The sequence below is a fragment of the Gracilinanus agilis genome, chromosome 4 (assembly GCF_016433145.1).
Source record: "Gracilinanus agilis isolate LMUSP501 chromosome 4, AgileGrace, whole genome shotgun sequence".
NCBI classification, from domain to species: domain Eukaryota; kingdom Metazoa; phylum Chordata; class Mammalia; order Didelphimorphia; family Didelphidae; genus Gracilinanus; species Gracilinanus agilis.
In genome coordinates this window covers 421,403,978-421,431,233 of record NC_058133.1, presented here as the reverse complement: position 1 = coordinate 421,431,233, position 27,256 = coordinate 421,403,978, and the positions used below count along the sequence as shown (strand labels likewise).

Here is a 27,256-nt window from a genome sequence, read left to right as displayed (position 1 = left end):
GAGAAAGCCACTTAACCCTGTTTGCCTCTGTTTCCTTACCTGTAAAAATGGTCTGGAAAAGTAAATGGCAAACCATTCACGCATCTTTGCAAAGAAAAGCTCAAATGTGGTCACAAAGAAACTGACATGATTAACTGATTTGATACCAAAACTGAAAAGCCAAAATTAATTATTAAACACAGGTGAGAACCAAGGAGGTACTTTAAAAATCAACAAGTTAGCTGGAGGATTGAAGAAAGAGATCCACCTGGCTTTTAAAGCCCTTCATAATCAAGTCCTTTCTCGTCTTTACCATCTTTTTATACTGTATTCCTCTCTACCTACTCTTTGATCCAGCTAAGATGAAGTGGGAATTTTTGGAGACTTTTGTTGAAGCTGGAACAACACATGAAGGCCAACAGATACTACAGAAATAGTTTAGAAACTGGATAGCCTATGACCAAATATTTAACGCAAATTTTACAATAAGGAACTGTGAAAACACCCCATAAAAGAGAAAGACAAGATTTAGCCTTCTCTGGTATGAAGGGAGGGCCAAAAAACTTCTCATGGATTTTCCAGATCGTCTAGGCACCTTCTCCCTAACTCCAATGATGTGGATTCAAGAAACTTGTACTTTTAAAGTCTTCAACTTTTTTTGGTATCTCTTCATTCCTTCTTTATCATAATGCTAAATCCTATCTTTGAAACTTTACATTTACCTCTCATCTCTATTTTCTGTTAGAGCTTTCTGTTTTTGTAAATTACAGTGCAGACATTCTTCAACAAGAAGTGAGGGAAAACATTTTTTTAATCTAAGAATTTTAATTTTAAATTAAAATCTGCCTTCTGGACTCATTTGATAATGAGGGCTTCAAAGAGAAAGGTAGTTTTAAGTCTTCACAACTGTAGATCAGCTATTTTCACTGGAGACAAAAGACAAGTTATTTCCTAAAAATTTAAATGATAAAAAAACTTCATCAAGTTCATCATCCCTCTCTCCCTCAGCCCCAAAAAAGTCATCTCTCTCTCTCTCTCTCTCTCTCTCTCTCTCTCTCTCTCTCTCTCTCTCTCTCTCTCTCTCCCTTTTAAAATTCCTATCTTCTGTCTTAGTGTAAGACAGAAGAGCAGTAAGCAATAGAAAAATTAAGAGACTTGCCCAGCTTCACACAACTAGGGAGTATCTAAGGTTACATTTGAACCCAGGTCCTCCCGACTCCAGGCCTGGTTAGAGCTCTATCCACTGTGCTACGTAGCTGCCCACCAAGGGATATTTCTTATGGAATTATAATCTAACCAGAGATGAAAATTTTAGTAGTGTTTACTGATGTTGAATAGTAGATTTCCTAAGTTTTTTTAATTATTATATTTAAATTAAATTTTATTATCTAGACCAGTGGTTCCCAAACTTTTTTGGCCTACCTTTCCCCTTTCCAGAAAAAATATTACTTAGCCCCCTGGAAATTAAATTTTTTAAAATTTTAATAGCAATTAATAGGAAAGATAAATGCACCTATGGCCATCACCACTCTCCCTGGATTGCTACAGCACCCACCAGGGGGCAGTAGCACCCACTTTGGGAATCACTTGTCTAGACATTATGCATCAGGGGGTAAAACTGATCAGTATCAATTGTTAAAGGCCATCTTTATCAGGACTAACAACTGCTAAATTTTACATTACTTTGATTTTGTAGAAATTTAGCTTTCAAAACTGAGAATCAGTATTTGCAATGTGTCTTGTATTTATTCTCAGTTTAATTTGTTATATAAATCAGTGGTTCCTATGTTAGTGTAACAAAAGGACACATGATTTTAACCTGTGTCAGGTCACTTACCCAAATTAGAGGAATTATTATTCCCTTTACCCATTCACAGAATTGGAGTTGGAAGAATACTACAGAGGTCATCAAATTCAACTCAGATTTGAACAGAGATCACGTCTATAACCATCCCCTCAATTCAGATAGAAGTACAGATCATATCAAACTCCTTAAAAGATTAATGTCAAGAGCCTGATATAACACAATTATCCTTTCAAGAATATATACTGTTTGACAAGTGAATGATCTAAAACCTTACCAACTTTCTCTTTGCAAATCCTTCCCAAAAGACTGCCTTTCTGTATCTGATGTGGGAATAGGAATATCAGGACTCCAGGCACAAGGTCAATTGAAATATATAATTTGTGTGTGTGTGTGTGTGTGTGTGTGTGTGTGTGTGTGTGTGTGTGTGTGTATCCTGAACTTAATTACCTCTCTCCTTTAGAGGGTGCATGTTTACAATTTCCTTAAGGAGTTCCCAGTTAATTTATGGTTAGCTTGATTTGAAAGCTTCCACAGTGCATTTCAACTTCAGTTACTAAAACATTATATAATAATTAAGTGCCTATTCTATTCCAAACTTGGAGCTAGAGACTAAGCATGCAAAGATAAAAGCAAAACATTTCTTGCCCTCAAGAAGCTTATCTTCTAGTGTTGGAAACAGAAAGGTAACTCTATACATAAATGTCAAATAGATAGGCTACTTTTGAGGGGGAATGTACCAGTGAGTGTGGAGATCTTTGTTGGATCTTCATTTAGGTCATTTCTGCTGCCTCTAAGAGTCCCCCCCAAGCCTTAGTCCAAGGATCTTCCTTTTCTCTCTACATTAATGTAATGGGGCACTGGACAAAGAGGCCCAGTTGTTAGAAGCATGCCCACTCGACCCTACCTGACACAACTAGCCATATAAATTTTTGGTGAGCATTATTCTGGAAGTGACTGATGATATAGAATGGAGGGGCCTTGCTGTCCACTTTAGAATATTTGAAAATATTATCTGCTTATCTCTTCTCCTATTTTTGGAAGATGAATAAAAGACCTTTTGTATTGCTGCTGAGTCAATACTAAATGTGCAGATAAAAGGCAGTAACCAAACAAATCAAGATCTTTCTTGGTGATGATTGAAGTAAGTAAAGTTGGGAGAGAAAGGTAACAACAATGACCTACTCTCCCCACTTGAACAAACACTTGACTGTGACAATGTTGGGGCCATTATTTTCCATCTCTCTTTTAGCTGTGGTTTTCTGCCCTTAGGTGAGAAAGTATTGGAGATGGAAAGGACTAGGTTACAACCTTGTGAGCTTTGAATGAAATATCACAAGAGTTGCTAGCCAGAGTTCTCAGAACTGAAGTCCATACTGGAGTTTTCTAGTTTTCCAGGACTGACCTGCTTCACTCAGCCCAACAGTGGTTTGACACTGAGAAACTTGTCAAAGCTTCAAAATTAAAAGGACTGAAGCATTTGAATTTCCTCCTAGCAGTGTCTAGGACAATAATGACAGTCTACATCAAGAGGCATGAACAGACTAGATAGGATGAACATAGTCACATTAAGGGTTGTACAAGAAGCCCAATGGAAAAACTTCACTATATTTAAGGAAAAGATCTTAAAGATTCCAGGGAAAATATTTCAAGGAATTGAATTAGCCCCTCTGCTACAATGTCTCTAAACCTGACCTCACTTTTTCCTGGGCACTGCTTTTCTGCTTTTGAGAGACTATGGCAGAATTTGGGGAAAGGGGGGATATTAGACTTATAATAGGAAGATATGATTTTGAACACTGCCTCAGACACTTACTGACTAGGTGACTCCTGGAAAGCCACTTAAACACTAAGTGCTTTTACCTCCCAGGGTAGTTTTGAGGGTCAAATGATATTACATAGTTAAAGTGCTTTGCAAACTTTAAAGTACTATATAAATGTTAGCTATTAAAATTTTAAATTTTTGATATTAAATTTATAATATAATATAATATGATATAATATAATATGATATGATATGACATAATATAACATAACATAATAAAAAATTTAAAGTACTACATAAATGTTAGCTATTAACATTTAACAGTTCATAAAAATCACTCTCCCCCTCCTCCACTAAAAGTTTATTAAATCTGGTAGACAAATTGATACTGAGTGATAATCATTGAGAGAAGCATATAGATGGGGGCTTTTGAGAGACAATACCAAAAAGCCTTCCCCTCCTCCTGCCTCTCAGAGTTGTCCCTAGAACACTTAGGGAACATAGTTGTGGCTCTTTGGGATCTAATCTGCCAGTGGATTTGGGATTGAGAAAATTGTTCCACAGTGTGTGTGTGTTATAAACCCAAAAGGGTCAAGGTTAGGGCAATGTACACAAGTTTACAGGCAGGGGTTTGTTCTTTTATTTTGAGTGACACTGGATATATTTAGCAAATGTGTTTCTATTTCCTTTTATGTCTTATACAAAATTGATTTCATTTCCCATTTTAGTTCTTCTGACCTTATTCATCAAATACTCAATGCAGCATCTGATCTTGGTTTTATTTTTTTCCCTTTGATTGGCTTAAAAAGAAAATAGAAATCCCAATTATACTTGAGCACATACCAACCTTGTGGGGAACATTTCTGATGGAGGGGGGTATATTGTGATCTTACTGATCTCAGTACTGCTAGGCTTTCCCATAACAGTCCACTCTTCCTACTAAGGTCAGAATAATCTTTCTAAAGCATACATATAATCCTGTCATTCTCCTCAAATATCATCAATGTCTTTCAAATAACATCCAAACCTCTTAAGCTTAGCTCTCTACAATATGGCTTCTTTCTTATCAAATAATCAATAAACATTCATTAATTCCCTACTATATGCACTAGAGACACAAGGTGAAAGAGGTCCTGACCTCATGCAACTTACATTCTAATGGAGGACACAATATGTATGTTTATACACATATACACTGTAACATGGAAATGGCAGGGTGGAATTCCTGCAAGATACAGAGTCAAGACTCACCCAGAATTCCAGGGGACTCCCTCCCCCCCCCCCCCGGAGAACTCTGAGTGAGGGGACAGTTTGAAGGCAGTAAGGCAGTTAGGGGCAGTTGATTCCTGGGGGTTGAAGTGAGCAGGTCACTCTGTTTGCTAAGCCCAGTTCTGGATAGCTTTGGTGGCCTGTGGCAAAAGCCATATAGGTTCTTCACTGCTCCTAGCTTGTTTAGCTGAACTAGACCTTTCCTGCAATAGCATTTTGTTACCATTTAGTTGTTTTAGATATTAGAAGTGATAATTATAGGCTCTGAGGGCAAGCTAGTTATAAAGTCTGCCACTCCTTCTAGAGGGTAGAGGGGCTGTTTCTACCTAACAGTTCAGGGCTTCCCAGATCTTATCCTAACCCTTGAAAGCCTTTCCTTCCTTCCCCTTCCTCTTTTATCAGTAAAACTTCATCTTTGAGGTAGCTGTGCCTGGCTATTTATTTGGGAATACTCACTTCCTCCAATAAGCTTGGTTCCTTTCAGTTGCCAGCCCAAGAAGTTAGATCCTCCTTCTGTCCCTGATAGCTACTAGACATCAAGCTTCTCCTATCTTTCCTAGTCAAACCTGTGGGAATATAAGTTAAGAAAGTAAACATCTTAAGGAGAAAGCTTTGCCTGGCCTTCCCAGAAATTATCTGATCAACCTCCATTTCCAACTGATTTCTAAACAGCTTGTTGGGAGGGGGGAGAAAGAGCACTGTGCCAGTTTATGCCCCTCCCTTCTCACTTAAGCCTGGGAGAGGGGGTGGGAAGGAGGAGGAGTGAGTCCTGCAAGTTTCTGGTTTCTGGCCAACACTTCAGCTTCCCAAATATCTGTTAAGATCCACATAACAACACACAAATGATAGAGCATTGGTCCTGGAGTCAGCAAAACCTGTATTCAAATCAGGTCCAAGACACTTATTAGCTCTGTAATCTTTACCAAAGTCAATTAATCTCTATTTACCTCAGTTTCCTCATTTGTAAAATGGGAATTATTATAGTACCTACCTCCCAGGATTGTTGTGAGAATCAAATGAGATAATTTTTATAAAGAGCCTGACACATAGTAGGCTATGTACAAATGCTAATTATTGTTACTATTATTATACATAAAACCATGCATGTATGCATATGTCTTAAATTTCTTTTAGATGTAAAATATATTCCATGCTTTCTCACCCAAGAACCTCTGTTCCAACTATTCCTCCTTCCTAAAATGCGGCATCATTGCCTTCCTTTTCAACTACTTCAACCTCCAAAATCTATCTTGAATAACAACAGTTCACACTGATAATCTGCTTCACTCCTTCTTATTCACTCTCCCCTCCTCCCCACTCCCTATCTTTTTAGAAAATGGGACATTCTTTACTTCTAGCTGACTTTTGCCCTTGAAGGAACACTATTCCCTCCAAACAGGCTGAACCACAGATGTGGCATAGAATCTTGGAAACACACATCCTCCCCCTTTTAAGAAGGAGCCCTTTACATGGTCTGTGAGGAGTAAAGGTAATGAACTGTAGCAAGCTTGGAAATTATGGGGAAAAAATTGGGGAAATGGTTGACTCTTTCACTGTCTATTCTGTATATATTCATGCTCCTAGAATCTTGAATGAAGTGTGAGCCCCACACATAGCAGGTAATGCCATAACCATCTGACACAGCCAATGGAACATCATCTTAATAGCTAGTATTTATTAAAAAAAAAAAAGTCCCCAAAGTCTGAGAGCAAAAGTAAACATTTAAAGAGCTTTACTTATGCTAACTCATTTGATCCCCATGCAATTGAGAGATAAATGGTATATTAGTCTCCATTTTGCAGATAAAGAAACTGAGTCACAGCAAGACAAAGTGATGTCTTTAGGGTCAACACAGTCAATAATCCTATGAGGCAGAACTTGAATTTAGGTTTTTCTGACTTAACCTCAGTCACTATCTATGGGACAATCTAGGTACCTCTTCAGGGCATTTAATATTCATCCGTTCATCTATACTTGCATAGTATAGATTTGTACCCTGAAAGCATAGAGCAGTTTTGTATAGTTTATACTGTCTTTCTTCCCCCCCAAATGTAAAGACAATTTTAGCATACTTCATACTGGCTATCCATCAAAAAATTTCACTCAAATGGACAATTTGCATTTCATGTTTTAGTATGGAAGTTCTACAAATGTTGTTTTCATGGAGATCTGTGTATGCATGAGTTTGGGGTTTTCTTGTTAAAATCAGGGGAATCCATGAAAATATACTATTGTCTGCAAATCCCAGGGTTCCACCAGGGAAATCAGTGAAGTAGTTTTCATAATAATGCAATGCACAGAAGTGGGTGTTTAATAAACAATTGTTGAATGAATGAACCAATGAATTAATTGATGGGTTTAAATAAGCCATGGGGCCACTTCCACCAACATGATAACAGAAGTCCCTCCCCAGAGCTCCTGCATGCAGATCACAAACAATGAGACTCTAAAGTGAGGCAAATATATTCACCCAGCTTAGGGACAAATTGTCAGAGAGTGGTTGTTTAATGTTGCAGCACAACAGTACTCTCCATTGGGGAGGGGAATGTGGGGAGGATAAAAAAAAGAGAGAGAGATGGAGAAAGAGAGAAAACTGCAGGTGGGTGGTCTTTGTTCTATCAGACCTCCCACACAAGAGAGAACCTAAAACACCAGGAAAACAAACAAAGCTTGCAAAGCAGTCCAGTGAATAAGAGGAAGCATGGCTCCTTCATATACTCCCTTCTATGTACACAGAGGAGGCTTTCCACTGAGTGGGCAAGCAAGTATGTGTATGATCCTCCCCAGTCCTTTCTTCCTCAGTGGCCCATCTCAGCATCAGTTAACTCTGATGGGGCTCAATATATAACATAGTCAGGATTTGGAACAAAGAAAAAGCATTTTAAAAAATCTACCCTGTAGGTAAAAACATTATCCTCTTGATAAAAAGGAAAAGAAAGTCCAAGCTCAATTTGTGAAAAGATGGTGACACCAGGTCTCTCCTTTGAGCCTAGTACTAGAGGCTGGGGAATGGTCTAGCATAATTCAACCCTTTCATCCAGGTTCTGTACAAACTCAGTTGTGGGTCAGATGGAAGTAACTTTTTTTTTTTAACCTTTTTGGCAATGCAAGTCAAGTAAGTCTGATGTTCCTAAGTCTGAATAACAACTTCGATTAACTGTGAGATTCTGGGAAAGGTATGAGTTGGGGTATCTTAACCTTTTGATACTGTGCTGGGTTATCAAAAGTCTTCTATAGTTTAAGAAAGCATTGAGTAACTCAGGCTATCAAAGGTCACATTAAGTGGTCGTAACATGAATGTTTTGCCACTAATTGGAGAAAGAAACACTATATGGCAGAGTCTGGTTTTGGAGTCAGATGATTTGGGTTCAAATCCCAACTCTAACATTTACTGCCTCCAAGTGAAGACTTAATCTCTTTGGGCCTCAGTTTCCTGATTTGTAATGTAAGAGGGGCAGCTATGTGGTCCAGTGGAATAGAACACCAGAAATGAAGTTGGGAAGATCAGAGTTCAAATTGAGCCTCAGATACTTCCTACCTTTGTGACCCTGGGCATTTCATTTAACCCTGTTTGCCTCAGTTTCCTCATCTATAAAATGAACTGGAGAAGGAAATGGCAAACCATTCCAGGATCTCTGCCAAGAAAATCCCAAATGGGGTCATGAAGAATTGAACATGATGAAAATGACTGAACAACAAAAAATGAAGATTGAACTAGATTATCTCTAAAGGCCCTTCAAACTCTACATCCTATGACTATAATTCAATTCCATAAGTATTTATTAAGTACCTATGATGTGCCAGACCTGAGGATACAAAAAAAAAAAAAAGATCCTTTTCACAAAGACCTTACATTCTACTTTGTGTTTATATGTGAATGGGAGATCAACATATATACACACATGTAAATAGCCACCAAAAATACTAAATAACTTCAATAGGAGTGGGGGTAGGGCTCAGGAAATAAGAACGATTACATTTATAAAGTGCCTTTAAGGTTTGCAGTTATTATCTAATCTTATCATTACTAGGGCTGAGAGGCAGGTGTTATTATTACACACATTTTATGGGAAACAAAACTGAGGCCAAAGTTGAGCCATTTGTCCCAAAAACTAGTAAATGTCTGAGACTAAATGTGAGCTCAGAATTTCTTGATTAAAGCTCTAGGACTTTATCTACCACATTACTTACCTGCCTCTAATACATGTAATAGGAGGAAGTGGTACAGAAACATTAAAGGGCCTTATGTATTTCAAGAGGTGGAAATGAGAAGGGAGAACATGATAAGGCTCCAAGCAAAAGCACTGGTAAGAGAAACAGCTAGTAGGAGAGTAGGCTAGACCAAAGAACCTATGAGAAGGAATCAAGAAAAATCAGCCCTGGAGGGGAAAAGTTGCAACCAGATTGTGAAAAGTTGGCAAAGAGGAGTTTATATTTAGTCACAGAGGTTAAATAGGAAGTCACGTAAATTCCAATTCCTTAAATGAGAGAGAGAGAGAGAGAGAGAGAGAGAGAGAGAGAGAGAGAGAGAGAGAGAGAGAGAGAGAGAGATGTGGTGGAGAAAGGCAAGAGAGGAATTGTCAATTCACTGAATATGTAGAGAGAGTGAGAGTGATGGGTCAAGGATGTGAACCTGGGTGACCAGTAGTATGATGGTACACTTGCCAGAAACAGGAAATCTGGGAAGAGGGCTGGGTTTGGAGGGAAAGATGGAAGAGGAAAAAAGCAGGCTAGGAAAACAGTGTCCCATTTTTAATCCTTTTGTGAAATAGTTTTTTCAAAATAAAAAGGTGGGGGGATTGATTTAAGTGACTAGGGGGCAGCAAATGGAGTGGATCTTAATTAAATAATGGAATCAACATTAGAAAAGCTAAAACATTAGGCTTCCTTCTAAAAGGACTTGGTGCAAGACTATTATTCATTAGTCACACAACCTAGTGCCCTAAATCCCCAATGTGGGCATGAAAGCAGGAGAAGTGCTTGAACTCTAGCCAAAAGAATATTTGAAAATGAACCTGGCTATCTCTTCACAGCAGGAAGGCTAGGGACCCATATGGCAGACTCATAATGTTTTCTTTTCACATATTCATTGCATCAGGTGTTTTGCCTTCACTGCTTTTCTCTGTCACAGGGGAGATGGTCAATCTAGGGAAGGGGATGTGAGGGAGAGTTCAGAAATGACTGTGATCTAAAAATAAAAGATATCGATCAATCTTTTTCTTTAGAAAAAAGACTATCAGAGACATGATTCCTTCCCAGTCCTGTTTCCAATCTTTTTCTGAGTTTCAGATGTAAGCTCACCCCCAAAGTCATGCCTATCCCCAAATCTAACATCATTCATCCTCTCTCAATCCAAACCCTCCCTCCCTTCCTCAAGTTAGGCAATAGGGTTTTTCTCCTAGAAAAAATCTGTTTCTTCAGTGCCTCACAGAACCAGAGGGCCAAACCTTCCCTCCCTCAACTTCTCCTGTCTCACTCTTTTTCTTCTTGTCTCAGGATCAAGAGACACAAAGCAGGAAGGGACTTTAGAGATAGAGGCCAAATCCTCTTATTCTATAGAGAAAGAAACTGAAAGGAGAAATTACTTGCCCAAAGTCACTTTAATGGCAAAGTCACAATTCAAGATCCTCTCACAGCAAATCCCTCTACACTCCTGCCCAAATAAACAAAAAATTTTAAAAAGCAAAAAAATTCCCTTGTTTAAGAAAGAGCTCAGATTTCTAAAACTAAATAACATTCTTCTACTGATCTTTAAAATTGTTATTTCAATCCAAACTCCACTGCTATGCAACATTTTCTGTCTTATGGACAAGAAAACTTTCACACTACATTAAATCATTCATATAAATTAAGACAAGCCCATGGATCCTATACATAATAATTGGAATTTATATAAGGTTTTGTATCTCATTAGAGTTTCACAACAACTCTCAGGTTGTGCTACTAAAAGTCAAAGTGGCTACTTTATACTGTGAAAAGGGAATTCTTTGTTCTCTTTTTTTATTATGAGTTTACACTTGGAAAGGGAATCCTTTATTCCCTTTGTCTATTTTGAGTTAACCCTTGGTTAACAATAACTTAAGTGCCCCTACTTAGTACCTCACTAGATTGTGAAGATAGGATTAACTCTCCTTTGTCTACTTTTGAATTGAATCAACAAAAGCTTGAACTTAGCACTAGGTGGAGGAGCTCTCCACCCTTTCAACTCTAACAGCCAAGAAATGAGAATTCACACCTCAATCATCCAGGAATCTGTGAAACCTTTGATGAATATTCACCTCTCCAGAAGGTGAGAAGTGGATCCTACAGACACTGCCCCCCTGGGCAGTGCTGGGCAATTTGGAAGCTGTGATTGGCCCTTGTGAAGAGGGAAAGGGACAAGAAGGCACTACAAAAGGCCATGAATTTCTGAGGCTAAAAAAAGTCTACTTCAAGAAGGAAATCAGCTTCAAGAAGAAAGTCAACTTAAGGAAGAAGGTCAGCCTTAGGAGTCACCTTCAGCTCATGTCATCATATTGACCTGCCTCTTGGAGGGAACTTGGGTAAGTGGATAGCTGGCTTTCTCTTCCTGTCTTCTGGAGAGAGTTTAATTCTGGTTGAAGGTCAACAAGTCTTGGCTGGGTGGAGCACAAGAGCAATATTTAGTTAGATAGGCTGATGTCTGCTCTATCCTTTTGTATTTCTCTGCTTTTACTCTTTCTACCTCTTTTGTAAATAAAACCTATTAAAGTCATTTCGACTTTGAGCAATAATACTTTGAATTGGCTACTACCATATTATTTATAATTTTCATATTAGTCAAACCAGTAAAATTTAATTCTTACAATACTCACAAAGAGGAAGTACTGGGGTGTGATTCAAACCTAAGACTCGCCTGACTCCAAAATTAATCTGGTCATAAAAAGAGGAAGAAAGGAGGCAACAGATGAACAAATAATATTTTTAATTGAATCCTTCACAAGACAAAGACTACAGTAAAACTCATAGATTTTTAGTCCTTTACTCCAGTAATAACACTGAAAATCAGATGATAGGGTTCCATTATTAACTTTAGGCTGAGAAAATAATTCAAAACTCTCAATCCACTAATACAGGGGGTGAAAAAAATAAGTAGAAGAGTACGGGTTAAATTGACCTTTGTATTCAACTGACATTTCTCAATTAAATTAAGGGTATATGATTTCTTTGAGTAGGTGATCCCATCACTGATGCAGATTGCAACCCCCTTTCAATGTAGCTGATCATCTCTGAGAATTGCTAAGGTCCCAAGTTTCATCTCCTTTCAGTCAACATGGCAATGGGCCTCTTGGAATTGAGCTAGAACTAAGCTTACCTTGATTTTCCTGGCATAGGCTTTGAGAATCAGGGTCATCTCTATGTTGTGATAAGGCAACACAAGAGGATGCTTAGTGGCAATTGGAACTTACTGACACTCTTTGAAAGCTAGTTTCTACTTCTCAAGGACTAGCTTAACCAAAATTACAAATTTATGTTTTAATAATGAAGTTTGGGATCCCCAGGAAATAGTCTATAGCAGTGATGGGCAAACTATGGTCTGTGGGCCAGATGTGGCCCCCTGAAATGTTCTATCCAGCCTCCTGACATTATTCCTAATCTGACGAATACAATGAGTAGGATACAATACAATGAAACTTCAAAAGAGTTGCCTTAGAAAAAGACTGACAGAGGAGCATTTCCTTTCTTTTGCCCCCCTCTTTTAAAAGTTTGCCCATCGGCCGATGCCGCCGGCCTACTAACTTGTGCAACCGAGCTGTATTCCAGCTGCGGCTACTTAGTTCAAGATGCCTTTTGAAACAGAGGCATTGTCTCAGGATGAACTTCACAAGAGGTTGTACCAGACATTTAAGAATCGGGGTATTTTGGATACACTCAAGACTCAACTTCGAAACCAGCCTATACATGAGTTGATGCATCCTGTTTTGAGTGGAGAACTGCAGCCACAGTCCATTCCTGTTGAAGGAAGCTCATTATTAGTTGGGGCTTCTAATAGCCTAGTGGCTGATCATCTTCGAAGGTATTTACTATGCAAGATCTACTTCAACTGATTAAAATCAGCCCCAAATCCAGACTCTACAAGTCATTGACTTCAAGGATTCAAAAAGAGAACCAAAAAGGGAAAGTTGCAATATGGAGACTCAAACAAGTTCAGCATTATTACCTACTAGAGAATCTCTTGCTGAAAAATTTCAGCTTATTGATGAGCAATTTGCAGATATTTATCCCCAGCGCCTTAAACTGGAATCTTTAGAAACAAAGTTCAATGAATATAAGAAAGAAATAGAACAACAACTTCAATCAGAAATGGCTCAAAAGCTGCAGCATTTTAAAGATATCAAAATAGCAAGAATGAGAATGGAAGAAAAAAGAAAACTCCAAAAAGAAATGTCTGAATTGCGGCAAGAATTAGAAAAGACACATCAAGCAAAATCTGAAGCGCTAATTTCTCGAGAAAAGAATGCTATTGAGAGACTTCAAAAGCACCAGGAGATTGAAGCAAAAGAAATTTATATCCAGAGGCAGGATTTGCTGAAAGACATTGAAATGGTAAGAAGTAGAGAAGCTGAACTAAAGCAAAGAATGGAAGCTTTCAAATTAGCCCAGAAGCTACAAGAAGAAAAATATAAAACCCAGGAAGAATCCTTGAGAAGAAGGGAGCTGAATGTGGGGAACATGGAGGAGGCATATGAACAAAGGCTCAAGAATGAACTTCTAAAATATCAGCTTGAATTAAAGGAAGAATACATAACCAGATCTAATAGAGTGCTTGAAGAAGAACAAAAGAATAAAGAGAAAGCTATGCGTTTGCAAGAAGAAGCCAATGCTATTAATTCAAGAAGGGAAGAACTCAGGGAAGCTATATCTCATGGCAAAAATCTTGAGCTTGAATTGGATTCTCTCAAAGAACAAATTTTATTAGTAACAAAACAAAACCAGTCACTGAGTGAAAAAATTAAAGATACTACTGATTATTTACTTTTAAAAGAAGATTGACTGGAGCTTCAGGCACAAAATAAATTGCTTAAACAACAAATGGAAGAAATTCGAAGTGAAAACATGCACCTCCAAAGAAAATCTACTCAGCCATCACCTGAGTTCATAGCCTTACAGAAAGAATCAAAGATGACAGAAAATGCAAGAAAGCTTGAACAAAAGGCATTTGAGACTGAGAAACAATCCCTAGAAAAACGACTCCAAGATGAGGTTGAACGTTGTTCATTACTGAAGAACCAGATATTGGATTATGAAGTTTCTACAAGGAGGTTAAATATGCAGATCGATGACTTGAAATTGCAACTTAGACAAACCCAGGCAGCTTTAGAAAATGAAGTATACCGAAATTCAAAGCCATCGTTGGTTGATCACTCAGGCATTAATTTCACAAGTGACAAGGCTGTACCTCATGATAATTATATAGATAATTTCTTGAAGAATCGACTCTTTTCTGATGATATTGTCCAGTCTNCTCTCTCTCTCTCTCTCTCTCTCTCTCTCTCTCTCTCTCTTTCCTACACACACACACACAGCAGGAAGTCCTCTGGACTAAAGACCACTCTCTGGAGTTCTAACCTATACCACAGGCTATTTGTGATAAAGTAGCAGTTCCCATGGGCTGATGATTTTGAGGAAGAGGGCATGATCAAGCAGAAAGAATTTTTTGTCCTTATAACTGAACAATAAATTATATTACCAGGAGAAAGTGTGAAAGTTCCTTCATAGTCAATCAAAATGGGTGAATTATTCATTTAATCTAAGCTAAAATATCTAAATCGAAAGCTCTTCCCTAAATTTTGTCAGTGCTAAACAACAGGAATTAGTGGAGGAATCTATGTGGTAGTATGGAAAAAAATTGTGATGGGAGTATAAGACCTTGGTTCTAGTCCTGGCTCTAACATTAATCATATGTCTTGGGGCAAGCCATTTACTCTCTCTAGTCCTTGGTTTCTATACCTGTCAAATGGGGATATTGAATTACATGATCTCTAAGGTCCTTTCAGTTCTGAAATCCTCGGACACCATGATCACTCTCTTATTTTACATTCTCTCTGCAGTTGGATAGCATATACAATTTCATACTACAGTATATTCTCCCCTTGCTTATATGCTGCTGCTTCTCTGTGTGCATATATTCGTCTAATCAAATATTTATTAAATACTTCCCTTTTATAGAAATCTGTGTAAAATTTTGATAAGATATAGTTCCTACATTATGGGCCTTGCAATCAAATTGGGATGGGATAGATCACAAACATAGGTTACCATAGCACAACAGATTATATGATAAGTTCATTGGAAAACTTATCTGATAAGTTGTATGAATTTTTGAATGAATGAATATTTCAGGTCATTCAAGACCAATACGTGGACCTGAAAAAAATCCTGGGGTATTTCATTGCTTCCATCCTGGTCTTGGAGGTTATTTATTATTATTCTGGTTTCCTAAGCAAGACCAGAGAGATCTTACTTAGTATTAGAAACCAATATAGGTATGCCAAATATGGTGGTAAAAGGAAGGTTATATAAACAGACTTGAAGGAAGGAAACACAAAAGAACAAAAGGGGAGGAAACAGGAAATCCAAAAGTATATTCAGTCAACACTGAGTATTGTTCCTCTATGAAAAAGATAATTTCCAAGTGTTAAAATTGAACAGAAAAAATCCAAATAACCTGTTATAGACACCTTCTTTACAGAATTTAACATCTTAATCAGATACTAGAATGACCATGGAGTGCAAGAAATGACAAAAACTGGCCTCGTATTTCCAGTCATGCTAAATAATGAACTCAATAATGAACCCTGGATAGTGAAGCTCTTTTTCCTGGAAATGGCAATTTACTTTCTTTTTTTCTAACAAGAGACTATCTATCTGCTTGTGGGTTGCTGAGGTTGCCAAAGAAAGGTCTGAAGAAGGTGAAATGAAGCAAGCCAGCTCTTGATTCTAATCTTTACCAGAAGACTTAAAAGCATTTACAATTTTAGTTTTACATTTTGAGTTCTGAAAGCCATTGATTTCTTCTAGAGTTCTTAAGCTTCACAGAAAGGCAGAGTTACTGTCCACGGGCAAAATTCACAGTGAGGACCATCATACTGTCTGGTTCAGTTGTCTATACTTTCCTTGGATAATGCTGGCACTGGAGAAAGAGCAGATAAAAGTTTTCCTGGATAAATTTCTTCTTTGTGGTTTACTAAAGGGGGTCCTTATGGCATGAATTCTTCCACTTTCCATCTAGACCTGGTAATCTCCTAAATGTAGACTGAGAAATGCAAACAAATTCCCAGATGCCATATTCCATGGTATAATTGTAAGCAGGTGGTTGGTTGCTCAGCTGCTCAAGATGATCCAAGAAGTAAAAAATAGCACCTATAAATGTAACACTGGAGCCTTAGCGTGGTGTCTTAGGATGACTGCCACCTTGGAATGAACAGTAACTAAGCTCCCTTGAACAGAGTCCAACACAGATTCCCTTATACCAAATTAGGCTCAAATGGAGTGTCTATATAAATAAGGGGTGTGAACTTATTAGATACTGGTAAACTTGAAATACATTATTCCCTTTGGCCCTGTGTTGTTCAACATTTTATCAATGAATTAGATGAAGGCATAGATGGCAGATTTATCGAGTTTATAGATGGGATATAGTTCAAAGGAAAAGCTGGCACACTGCATGAGAGAGCCAGTATCCAAAAAGAACTCAACATACTAGAATGACAAACGAAATCTAATAAGATGAAATTTTATATTATAAATGTGAAGTCTTATACTTTGACTTTTAAAAAAAACACAAGTTAAGGATGGGGATGGTAATGATTAGATAATAGTTTATGTGAAAAAGATCTGGAGGTCAGAGGAAACTGCAAACTTGAAAAAGTCAACAGGGTGACATGAGATTTAAAAGTGCTCAAACAACTTGAGGCTGTATTAAGGGAAATATGATGTCCAGAACAAAGGAGGTGATAAACTTGGTGAACCCTGTTCAGATTTAAAGTTTATATTCAGTCCTACCTGCCACATTTTAGAAAGGACAAAAACAAGCTAACATGTCCAGAAAAGGACAACCCAAATGATAGACCTCAAGTTCAGGCCACACAAGAATTGGTTGAAAGAACTTGAAATGTTTAGTCTGAAGAAAAGGATATTTAGGAAAAATGTGATAGCTACCTCCAAGCATTTGAAGAGTTCCCATGTAGAAAAAAGGATGAGATGTGTTCTGTTTGGTGGAAGCTACACAGAAATAAATTAAGGATTGATGTAACAAAGAAAAACTTCCTAACCATTAGAGTTAACAGAAAGTTCAATGAGATGCCTCAGGAAATATTGGATTCCTCTCCACTGGAAGTTTCAATGGGAAAATGGGTGACATTATCTGTTGGGTATGGTGTAGAAAGGCTTCCAGTACACAAGTATAGATTAGATCAAGGATTCATTCTCTCTCTCTCTCTCTCTCTCTCTCTCTCTCTCTCTCTCTCTCTCTCTCTCTCTCTCCCCCCTTTTCATAGCATTTTTAAGTAATTGAAGAAAATGTTACATTAATATTAGGTGTTACTGAAATTGAAAATAAAGATTAAATATTTTCCCATCCAAGTTCGTTGATCCTTGGGGGGGTTCATGAACTCCTGGATGATAATCCCTGCCATAGACAATTTATGAAATCCTTTATAACTCTTGAGATTCTGGGATTCTCTGTGGCATGATTGGTCCTAAAGAATAATCCTCAATGGAAGTTCATCTAAAATATTATCATAAACTAGAAGTACAAAAGAAATAAAAAGTGGGCAGGATGTCATTTTCACAACTGAACATCCATTCTAACCACTAGAAAAAATATTATCAAGCTTGCTTCCCCGTTCTTTAATCTGTTAACTAAATCCCAAGAATCAAATTGATATTAAGCTTCCACTTGGCAGTCCCATAGGTGATCTCCTGCCTCTATTTTCTATTCATCTCAATCTATTCTATTCAAAGCTGCCAAAATAATTTCCCTCAGTTTTCATCATTAATTACTGCCCACTATCCCAAAAGCATCTGCTACCTTTCCAACCAGACCTCTCCAACACAGTATTTGATTCTGCTCACTCTCATTCATCTCAGTGCCTTTGTTTCCTCAAATAGCAATGGAAATGAATCTGATTCTGCAAGCTGGGGGCAGAAACAAGTACAACAGTTTGGCAGAGGGGGGCTGGAGAATGCCTAAGTCCAAGGAAAAGACTTTCTCACATATCCATAAGTCGCATAAGGGAAAGGGAGATTCCCAGATGCACTCTTCCATGTGCAGAGATCATTCGTTTCTCTATGCACTTCAATTCTTAACTAATTTTTTTAAACTAAATCTGTGATTTCACTTGGTAAAGGAAAATTTGGGCTAGGAAGCTCTCTCGCAATCCAGGTCAGTAACTGCTCTATAACTTATAATCTTACAGAGTCCCTTGGAGGCAGTGAGTGATTTTCCAGGGTCACACATCCTTATGGACTTGAACCCAGGCTTCTATGACTCCGAAGCCCAACCCAGAATGGACTGTGATCATCACTCTGCCATTCGTGTCAAACAGATTGCCACTGGGCTGCACTGAGGCAGACAATGTCCTGGAGTAGTGGGTACCAGATTAAAACATAATTGGGAAAAAGAAAAGAAAAAAAAAAAGACAAGACAGCTAAGTAGCACAGTGGATAGAGAGCCAGGCCTGGAGTCAGGAGGATCTGGGTTCAGATCTTGCCTCAGTCACTTCCTACTCATGTAACCCTAGATAAGTCACTGGCTTTCTTCTCCCTTAGAATTAATACCAAGTACTGATTTTAAGACAGAAGGTAATTTAAATAAATGAAAGTGGGAAACAGTTAAATAAATAAATAAATAGAATTTAAGCAATGCAGTTTCAAACTAAGTCAATATGTAGCCCACAAGGATCCTTATGTAACATTTAGAGGCCACCATTTTCCATTTGATATCACTGGATTATAGTGCGGGAGCTACATCAGGTTTCCTTGTCTCCTGTGAGTGCCGGAGCTCATAGTCAAGGAGGTCACTGCCTAAAAGATAGCTCAAAGAGGGGCTTTAGAGGAAACTACAATCCTTTAATTTAGAGGCAAATCACTTCCAGGACTGAAAGCTAGGGTTGGACAACATGCAATATAAGGGGAAATGCTCTAAGGATTCCAGATTTTGTAGCACTTAACAAAAAGATTACACATACTTTTTCAATAAGTTCTTATCTTTGGGCAGCTAGGCGGCACAGTGTATAAAGTGATGGGCCTGGAGTCAGGAAGACCTGAGTTCAAATCCAGCCTCAGACACTTAATAGCTGTGTGACCCAAGGCAAGTCATTAACCCTGTTTGCCTCAGTTTCCTCAGTTATGAAAGGAGTTGGAGAAGGAAATGGCAAAATATTTTAGTATCTTTGCAAAGAAATCTCCAAAGTCACAAAGAGTCAGATATGATTGAAATAGCTGAATAACATCATCTTTGGCAGAGAAAAAGTTTCAGTTCCCTCTTCTATATCACTAGAGAAGCTACATCATATCTAAACCACAGTTCTGTACACCGACCATCATCCTCTTTTTTTTCATATCCTGTGTGATGTTAAAAGAAATGCTTGATTTGGAATCAATAAAAAAAAAAAAAAAAAAAAAAAAAAAAAAAAACCTTATCTTCTGTCTTAGCATCAATTCTAAGGCAGAAGAGTGGCAAGAACTAGGAAATCACTTGGTTAGGACCCTTGTCCTGACACCTGTGACTTTCTCTGATCCTCATTCTTTTCAAGTTAAAAAGTGGAAATTATAATTCTTGCTCTACCTACCTCACTGGGTGGTTGCAAGGAGAGCATTTTGTACACCTTAAAGTGCAAAGTAAATATGAGTTACTGGTCTTATAGACATTTTCAAATTCTGAACTTTCAAAAGCTTAGAATATCCTCTACCCACATACCAGCTGACTTGAAGAGATTTAAAACATACACGCACCACACACACACACACACACACACACACACACACACACACACACACACACTTTGCTCTTTCTTACTTTACTGAAAGGATGGGAAAAGGGGAAGGAAAAAATAGCCTTCCACAAGTTTTCATCTTCAAAACAGAGGCAAAAGAAAATGATGGATATTAAATAATAAGAATGTAGATTGTATTTTCTTAGTATATATAGTTAGGTGGAATAAATGATAGAGGCAGCCCTTGTTAATAATAACTAGCAATTAATAATAGTTTGCAAAAAAACTTCAAAAAGATTATATATATGTATATACATATATACATACATATATACACACACATATGCATATATAGGTATGCCCCAAGATTATATTATATTCTACAAAGTCGGTATCTGAGGCAAGATTTGAACTCAGGTGTTCCTAACTTCATATCTAGCCCTCTATCCACTTTGCTGCTTTCTTGCTCTTAAAAAAACACCACATACTGGGGGCAGCTGGGTAGCTCAGTGGATTGAGAGCCAGGCCTAGAGAAGGGAGGTCCTAGGTTCAAATCTGGTCTCAGACACTTCCCAGCTGTGTGACCCTGGACAAGTCACTTGACACCCATTGCCTACCCTTACCACTCTTCTGCCTTGGAGCCAATATATAGTACTGGCTCCAAGATGGAAGGTAAGGGTTTAAAAAAACAAAACAAACACATGCAGAATGAAGCCGTCCACCGACTTCATGAAGATTCCTAGTGGGTTGGACACTCAGAAAGGGGAATCAGGGGCTGAGAGAAAATGGGTTACGGGTTAAGGACTAAGGGAAAGAGAACATAGTGGCAAGAATGAAGACACCCAGACAAAGAAAGTTCTGGCATAATGTAGTCAGAGAGCCAGTAAGCTCTGGTGGATAAGAGCTTCCATGGTTCAGAGCTTAACCCTTAGCTGACATACTGCTCTTTTATTGGGGTTACAACAGTATAGGGGGAAGGGAAAAAACAAGTGGTCTGATAGGTTGGCACTAGGAGGTAATCATCAGGAGATACAAACCATAGGAACCTAAAACAATAAGTAGAGCTAACACCTAGAGCAGGAATCCATATGGCCTAAGGTCTTGGTATATATGTTAATTGATTGTTATTGGTAAAATAAGGAGACTGAGATAAGGGACTAGTCTTCCGGAGTGTAGCCTTAGGCTAGGAATTTGGCAAGGTTGAGATTCAATTTAACTCAAGGTTACAGAAATCAATCATAAACAATACTAGAGTCAGCTTTCTGATCATCCATAAAATAGTATCAAGATTAATATCTACCTGGACTGCTACACAGAACTTGGATATCCAGTCAGTGTTGACTGAGTAGCCATCATATGTGAAGAGCTGGATGATTAAAAAGATGAAGTTCTAATCATAGTTTTGTGGATTGTTTGTCAGGTAGTATGGCGTGGTGATAGGAGCACTGACTTGAAGTTAGAGGATCTAGGTTTGCATCTCCATTTACTACTTAATATCTGTATGACCTTGGTCAAGTCATTTCTTCTAGATGGGCTTTAGTTTCCTCATTTGCAAAATGGAAGTATCTGACTAGATAAATGGCTTATCCCTTCTATTGCTAAACTTATGATCCCATGATTTCCTATAGATAGTCAGAACTATATCAATAAATCACATAATTTTTAAAAATCCTATGGATTTATAGCTCAGGCGTACAAATTTGAAGTTTATCACAGGAGCATTTTAAGGAGCATTAATCTATCCTCTCCCCAATTCTGGACCTTTCAGAAACAAGGGACTTGGAGTGAGGAAGACTAGGATTGAAATTTCCCCTCACATAAGCTTTGGGAATGTGAGGAAATAATTTTACATCTTTGTGCCTCAGTTTCCTCATTAATAAAAGAGAAATGGATGAATAGTCTCTGAGGTCCCTCCCAACTCTACATCTTTGATCCTACATTGATCCTTCCTACTTTGATCACTCCAGCTAGAAGTGACTTATCTTGCTTGTGATCTCCCATAGTACTTTATTATACAACTATATTATACAATATATATTATACAATATTATATCACACAATACTATATTATAGAGTACTATATTATATGATATATATGTATACATGCATGTGTATATATATATATATATATGTCCCCTTAAACATCATAGGCACTCATTATATGTTGGTTGAATTAATGGAGCAGAAAAACCTAAATAATTTATATTGTTTTCTTTTAATAGATGGAACAATTAATCCTGACAGTTTATGAAAATCTTCTCCACTAGTCCTCTTCTCCCACCTCTCCAGAAATAATTCAACAATTTTCCCACTTGGAGCTTATTCCAATGCTTCAAACTTTAAATCTGAAGGTACCTTTTCATACCTTGATCATACCTTGAAATTGGGTCTCTTTTGCGTGCACAAAACTTTAAAGTCTCAGGATACTAGTGTTTTCTAAACACAGTTTAAATGGACAGAAAACCAATCTAAGGAGACTTTATTTGACCACTGGCTGCACAAAGGATAAACTGGAAATTGATTAATTAGATTGTTACTAGAGAAAATAATCAAAATCATAATTACAATAATTGCTAACATTAACTAGGGCTTTAAAGTTTGCAAAGCACTTTATGCATATGATCTAGTTTGATCCTCACAGTTCTGTTAGGTTAAATACTACAGGAAAAGAGGAAAATGAAGCCAACATATCAAGTTATTTTCTAGGCACCCAATTACATTTTATCACTTGCCAATTGGTTCTGGTCTTGACATTGCTTAAATTGAGTTTCGCATTCAGAATTTTATATTCAACATATAAAATGTATTTTACACCTTAAATATTACAACATACAACTTAACATTTTCCCCCTACATAGTTATTTAAATTTTTTTTAATCACTTTACATTTCCTTGATGAAACAGAGGATGCTGCATTAAGCAGGCAGGCAGATTTTAAAAGAACAGATTTGCTGTGACAGGTTATATTCTGCCAGGAATGTCAGCAAGTCCATACTGACATGAACCTTTCCCTGCTAGCTACCTGCTATGACCCGATGCTGTGATGTGCTTTTCTCTGAAGCCTGGGAAGTCTGCAGAATCCACTTGTCCAGAAAGAAGAGAGGCAAAAAGAGAAAGTCAAGACAATGCTACATAGGAAAAGCTGGCTAGAAACGTGTTTCCCTTTTGCCATTATGTCAAACCTTTCAAAGAAAAGTCTACCACAACACGGTGAAAGGATTTGTCTATGCTGGACTGGGTGCCACTGGGGAGGGAAGGATAATTTCTCTCACTTCCAAATGAGTTAGATGGTAATGCCTATTGGGGGGTGGGGGGGCGGGGAAGACTTTTGTTTTTACCCCTCCCATCTAAAATGTTGATTTGATTTCTATCACTTGTATTTTGTAAGGGAGTGAGAAATAAGATCTATAAAGAACAGCTGAAGGGGAAAGGGCCTGCTTGTACAAAAATATTTATAGCTGCTCTTTTTGTGGTGGTAAAGAATTGGAAATTGAGAAGATGTCCATTAATTGGGGAATGGCTTAACAAATTGTGATACATGTTGGTAATGGAATACTATTGTGCTACGATAAATGATAAGCAAGACGATTTGAGAAAAAGCTGGAAAGATCTGCAGGAACTGATGCAGAGTGAAATAAGCAGAACTGGGAGAACATTGTACACAATAACAGCAATACTGGATGATGATTATCCAGGAAAAACTTAGTACTCTCAGCATTGCACTGATCTGGGACAATCCTGAAGGCCTTATGATAGGGAATGCCAGCCACCTCCAGAGAAAGAACTGTTGGAGCCATCTTTTACATTAGTGTATCTTTGGTCTTATTTTGGGGTTTTGGTTATGTAGGAGTGTGTTTTTACAATAGTGACCAACATGAAAGTGTGTTCTGCATGACAATAAAAAAAGAAATGCTGGAAAAGCTAGTAGGATCCATCTACTTGAAGGGTAGGATGATGGTTTCTGGAAGGAACGAGGGCAGATGCAAGCAGTATCTCAGATGAAGAATTCAGTTGCTTTGCTGCTACCCAAACAAAAGTCACACTTTAGAGCTCCTCAAGTCCATGTTTCACGAGGAAGGATCCTTTTACTATGGACACAGAGCTCTGTAGTGTCAGCCACACTTCTGATACCTTCTTTGTACATCATGACAGGGAGAACATTATGAACATCAGTGGCATCTAAATACTGTCCATTGAGCATGGTAGCATCACCAATATGAATCTCACCTCTTCCTGCCCTGCCCAGGGACATACCATCAAATGAAGGACTTCTCAGTCACCCAAAGTTTCAAAGTTTCTCACTTGAAAAAAATCTACAAATTGCACCAGAATTATGACAGTATCATATGTGTAATCAGGGGTCTTCTAGAGCTAGCTTGAACAAGTTTAACGCTATTAAATTTCCAGTATGAGCATTCATACCTGCACAAATTCTACAAATTAGGGTTTGATTTATTGTTTAGTTGATTGTCTCAACTTGAAAAAAATGGAGAAAGTGTCAATAATGCAGATTAAATATAAAAGCAAGCTGAGTACAATTTTTTTTAAAGAAAGTCAGTTGTTAAATATTTACCAACACATTCTGCAAGTAGCTCAACTCTTCCAGAAAGGATAAGATCATGACCATTAAAATTAGGAGTGGAAAGAAATCAAGGTCACCTTCTGAAAAAAGGGGAGTCCCCAGACTTTTGCAACATTCCAGGCGCTCTTGTTTTTGTTTTCCAAGATAAGCCACACAGTATCTTTTAGAGAGATGTGTCTGATGTGATTCTCCTACAAAGATTCCTTAGCATGAGGTCTTACATGGTTTTACAAATTTTAATTCAAGTCCTAATAGGGTAAAGAGATATATGGCAGGAGATTTGCAATTGCTTTAGGATTTTTGTTTTTTACCACTGTTAGTTTGCCTGTAGCACTATCCTGGCTGTCAACAGCACATCTATTCCTTCTACCTTTTAACAACCAACCCACCCCAACTTTGACACTGTGCTTCCTTCCTGCCAGTGGCTTTATATGTCAAACCCTCTAGTAACTGAGAGTATTCACTTCCTGTACAAGACCAAATCTTGCCACCATCTTCCAATAGAATATTAAGAATAAAGGAAAAGCACATAGAGGATGGTGCTGAGAAAACAGGTTTCTTTTCTTTGAAATGCTGGTTACTCATGAGCACAGAACAGAGGTGCAGAGGGAATGGAAGGTGCTAAGAATATGTCTGAAAACCCAAACACAGCTGGTGGGTCTAATTTTAGGTCTACCAACCTTGACATTGGTACATGATGTAGACAGATTTCCCAAGAGACACATGCAATTATACTTGTCGTGATGCTGACATGGAGAAAAAGGCATCTTTATCAAGTTATTCTGATGTTCTAATGTTCTGAGGACAAGAAGTCTTTACTTGTGAATTCCTGACTAGTGAATGACCCATACATAAAAACAGGCTGTGCACAGTGCTGCTAACACAGCTGCCACTGCAGGACCACCCAGGACAGTACAGTGGAGAGGGTGCTGGATTTGGAGTTTCAGAGAACCTGGGTTCAAATACCAGCTCTGCCCTTTACCGTGTAACCTTGAACAAAATCATTTAATCTCTCTGCAGTTCACTTGGTTGAAGGAAATGACCTCTAAAGTTCCTCTCTAACTCTGTGATATTGAAAGTCAAAACCAGGGGCAGCTGGGTGGCTCAGTAGATAGAGTGCCAGGCCTGGATAGTGGAGATCCTAGGTTCAAATCTGGCCTCAGACACTTCCTAACTGTGTGACCCTGGGCAAGTCATTTAACCTCAGTTTCCTAATCCTTACTATTCTTCTGCTATAGAACTGACTATTGATTCTAAAACAGAAGGTAAGATGATAGATAGATAGATAGATAGATAGATAGATAGATAGATAGATAGATAGATAGATAGATAGATAGATCGACCCACAAATGGATGGATCAACAGAGACAGTTAACTCAAGCTGTCAGGACAGACACTCTTGAGAGTCCTTCAAGCTCCAGATCCATAGGTCCCCAGAGGAGTTACAGAAAATGTTAATAATGCAGATTAAAATAAAAATTATTTGAGAGAGCCAATTATTAAATATTTACCAATACAACCCTGGAGGCATAATCAATAACCATTGCAATTAAACAACTCCACAAATATTTACTAAGCATAAAGCCCCTGGTCTAGGCATTAGAGATAAAAATAAAATGATCATTATCCTCCAAGAACATATATTCTGCTGAGGACTTACACCATATACACAAGTGAATAAATGTAAATAACATACAAAATACAACAAAATCATTCCAAGAAGGAGAAACTGCTCATGCAAGAAGAAGTAACTGAGCTGGCTTTGAAGGAAGCTAGGGGCTTTAAAAGGTAGAGGTGAAGACAGAGTGCATTTTAGACATTCCCTCCCCCACCCTTGCAAAGTCATGAAAGTGGGAGATGGAATGTCATTCAAGGAACAGGCCAAGAGAACAAGATGACCTCTTACTGAAGACCTCATTCTGATAGATACCATAGAAACAGAACTGATTTCTCTTTATAGAATGCTAGTGTGAATGGCAAATCAGCACATAAAACACTTCATAACTGAAATAATCTTTAGCATTATGATCTAGGCCCCCATCACATCACCTTTGATACTTATTCTATTTCTTTGAAAACAGTTGGTCTTCCTGATTTTCCTTCCAAACCGCTTATTTGCCTGCCTATGGGGTCATAGGAGACAATGGAAGTGACAGCAGGCAGAACTCATTTCTGACATCCCTCAGTGGTAATACTTCAGCCAAATGGAAGGGACTGAGTCCGGTTGACTGCCTTCTATTCATGTTCAATTTGGTTTTTTGGCTTCTATTTTTCACAAATTAAATTTTAATGAAAAAATTTAGTTTTTATTCATTGAAGTTAACCTCCCAAAAAAAGAAAAAGGTAAAAACAGGCGCGCACACACACACATCTTCAAGGATTTATTTATTCACTATATCTGACCAATTTTCCTTCTGCAATGGCTCCCAAATTTATCCTTTCTTTAACATTCATTCAACATCTCAGTCTAAACAATCAGCCAAGAAATATTTTTTTAATTGCCCCTGTGAAGAAGAATCTATGCCAGAAGGAATGGGGAAAACCAAGAAATATAAGATGGATTGGGTTGCTGTCCTTTAGACAAGACATGTATACATGAATACTTAAATAACTTACGGTAGAATACAACTAAATCCTAAGCAAATAGTACAGATTACAAGTGTTATTGAAGTTCTGAAGTGCAAGAGTCAGATTACTATGGTATGATATGGTTGAAGAAAGCTTCATGAAATAGGAAGGACTTAAAATGAACTTAAACGGTGGTATGTAGAAAGGAATGAAGGAAAAGAGAAAGGGAAAGAAGGAAGAGAGAAAGGGAAAGAAGGAAGGAAGGGAGGAAAGAAGGAAGGGAGGGAGGGAGGAAGGAAGGGAGGGAAGAAGGAAGGGAGGAAGGAAGGGAG

General features: G+C 37.9%; 2 protein-coding genes across 3 annotated transcripts in view; one reads left to right on the top strand and one right to left on the bottom strand.

Moving 5' to 3' along the window:
- The window catches only part of ZDHHC14 (zinc finger DHHC-type palmitoyltransferase 14), a 346,310-nt gene that overhangs the window by 170,175 nt on the left and 148,879 nt on the right, over nt 1–27,256 (bottom strand). The window lies entirely within an intron of this gene.
- LOC123244627 (oral-facial-digital syndrome 1 protein homolog) lies at nt 12,620–18,406 on the top strand. Its single transcript, XM_044673150.1, is given in 5 exon segments — nt 12,620–12,845; nt 12,848–12,952; nt 12,955–14,192; nt 15,868–15,927; nt 18,257–18,406. Coding segments are annotated over 5 exon segments (1,779 nt in total).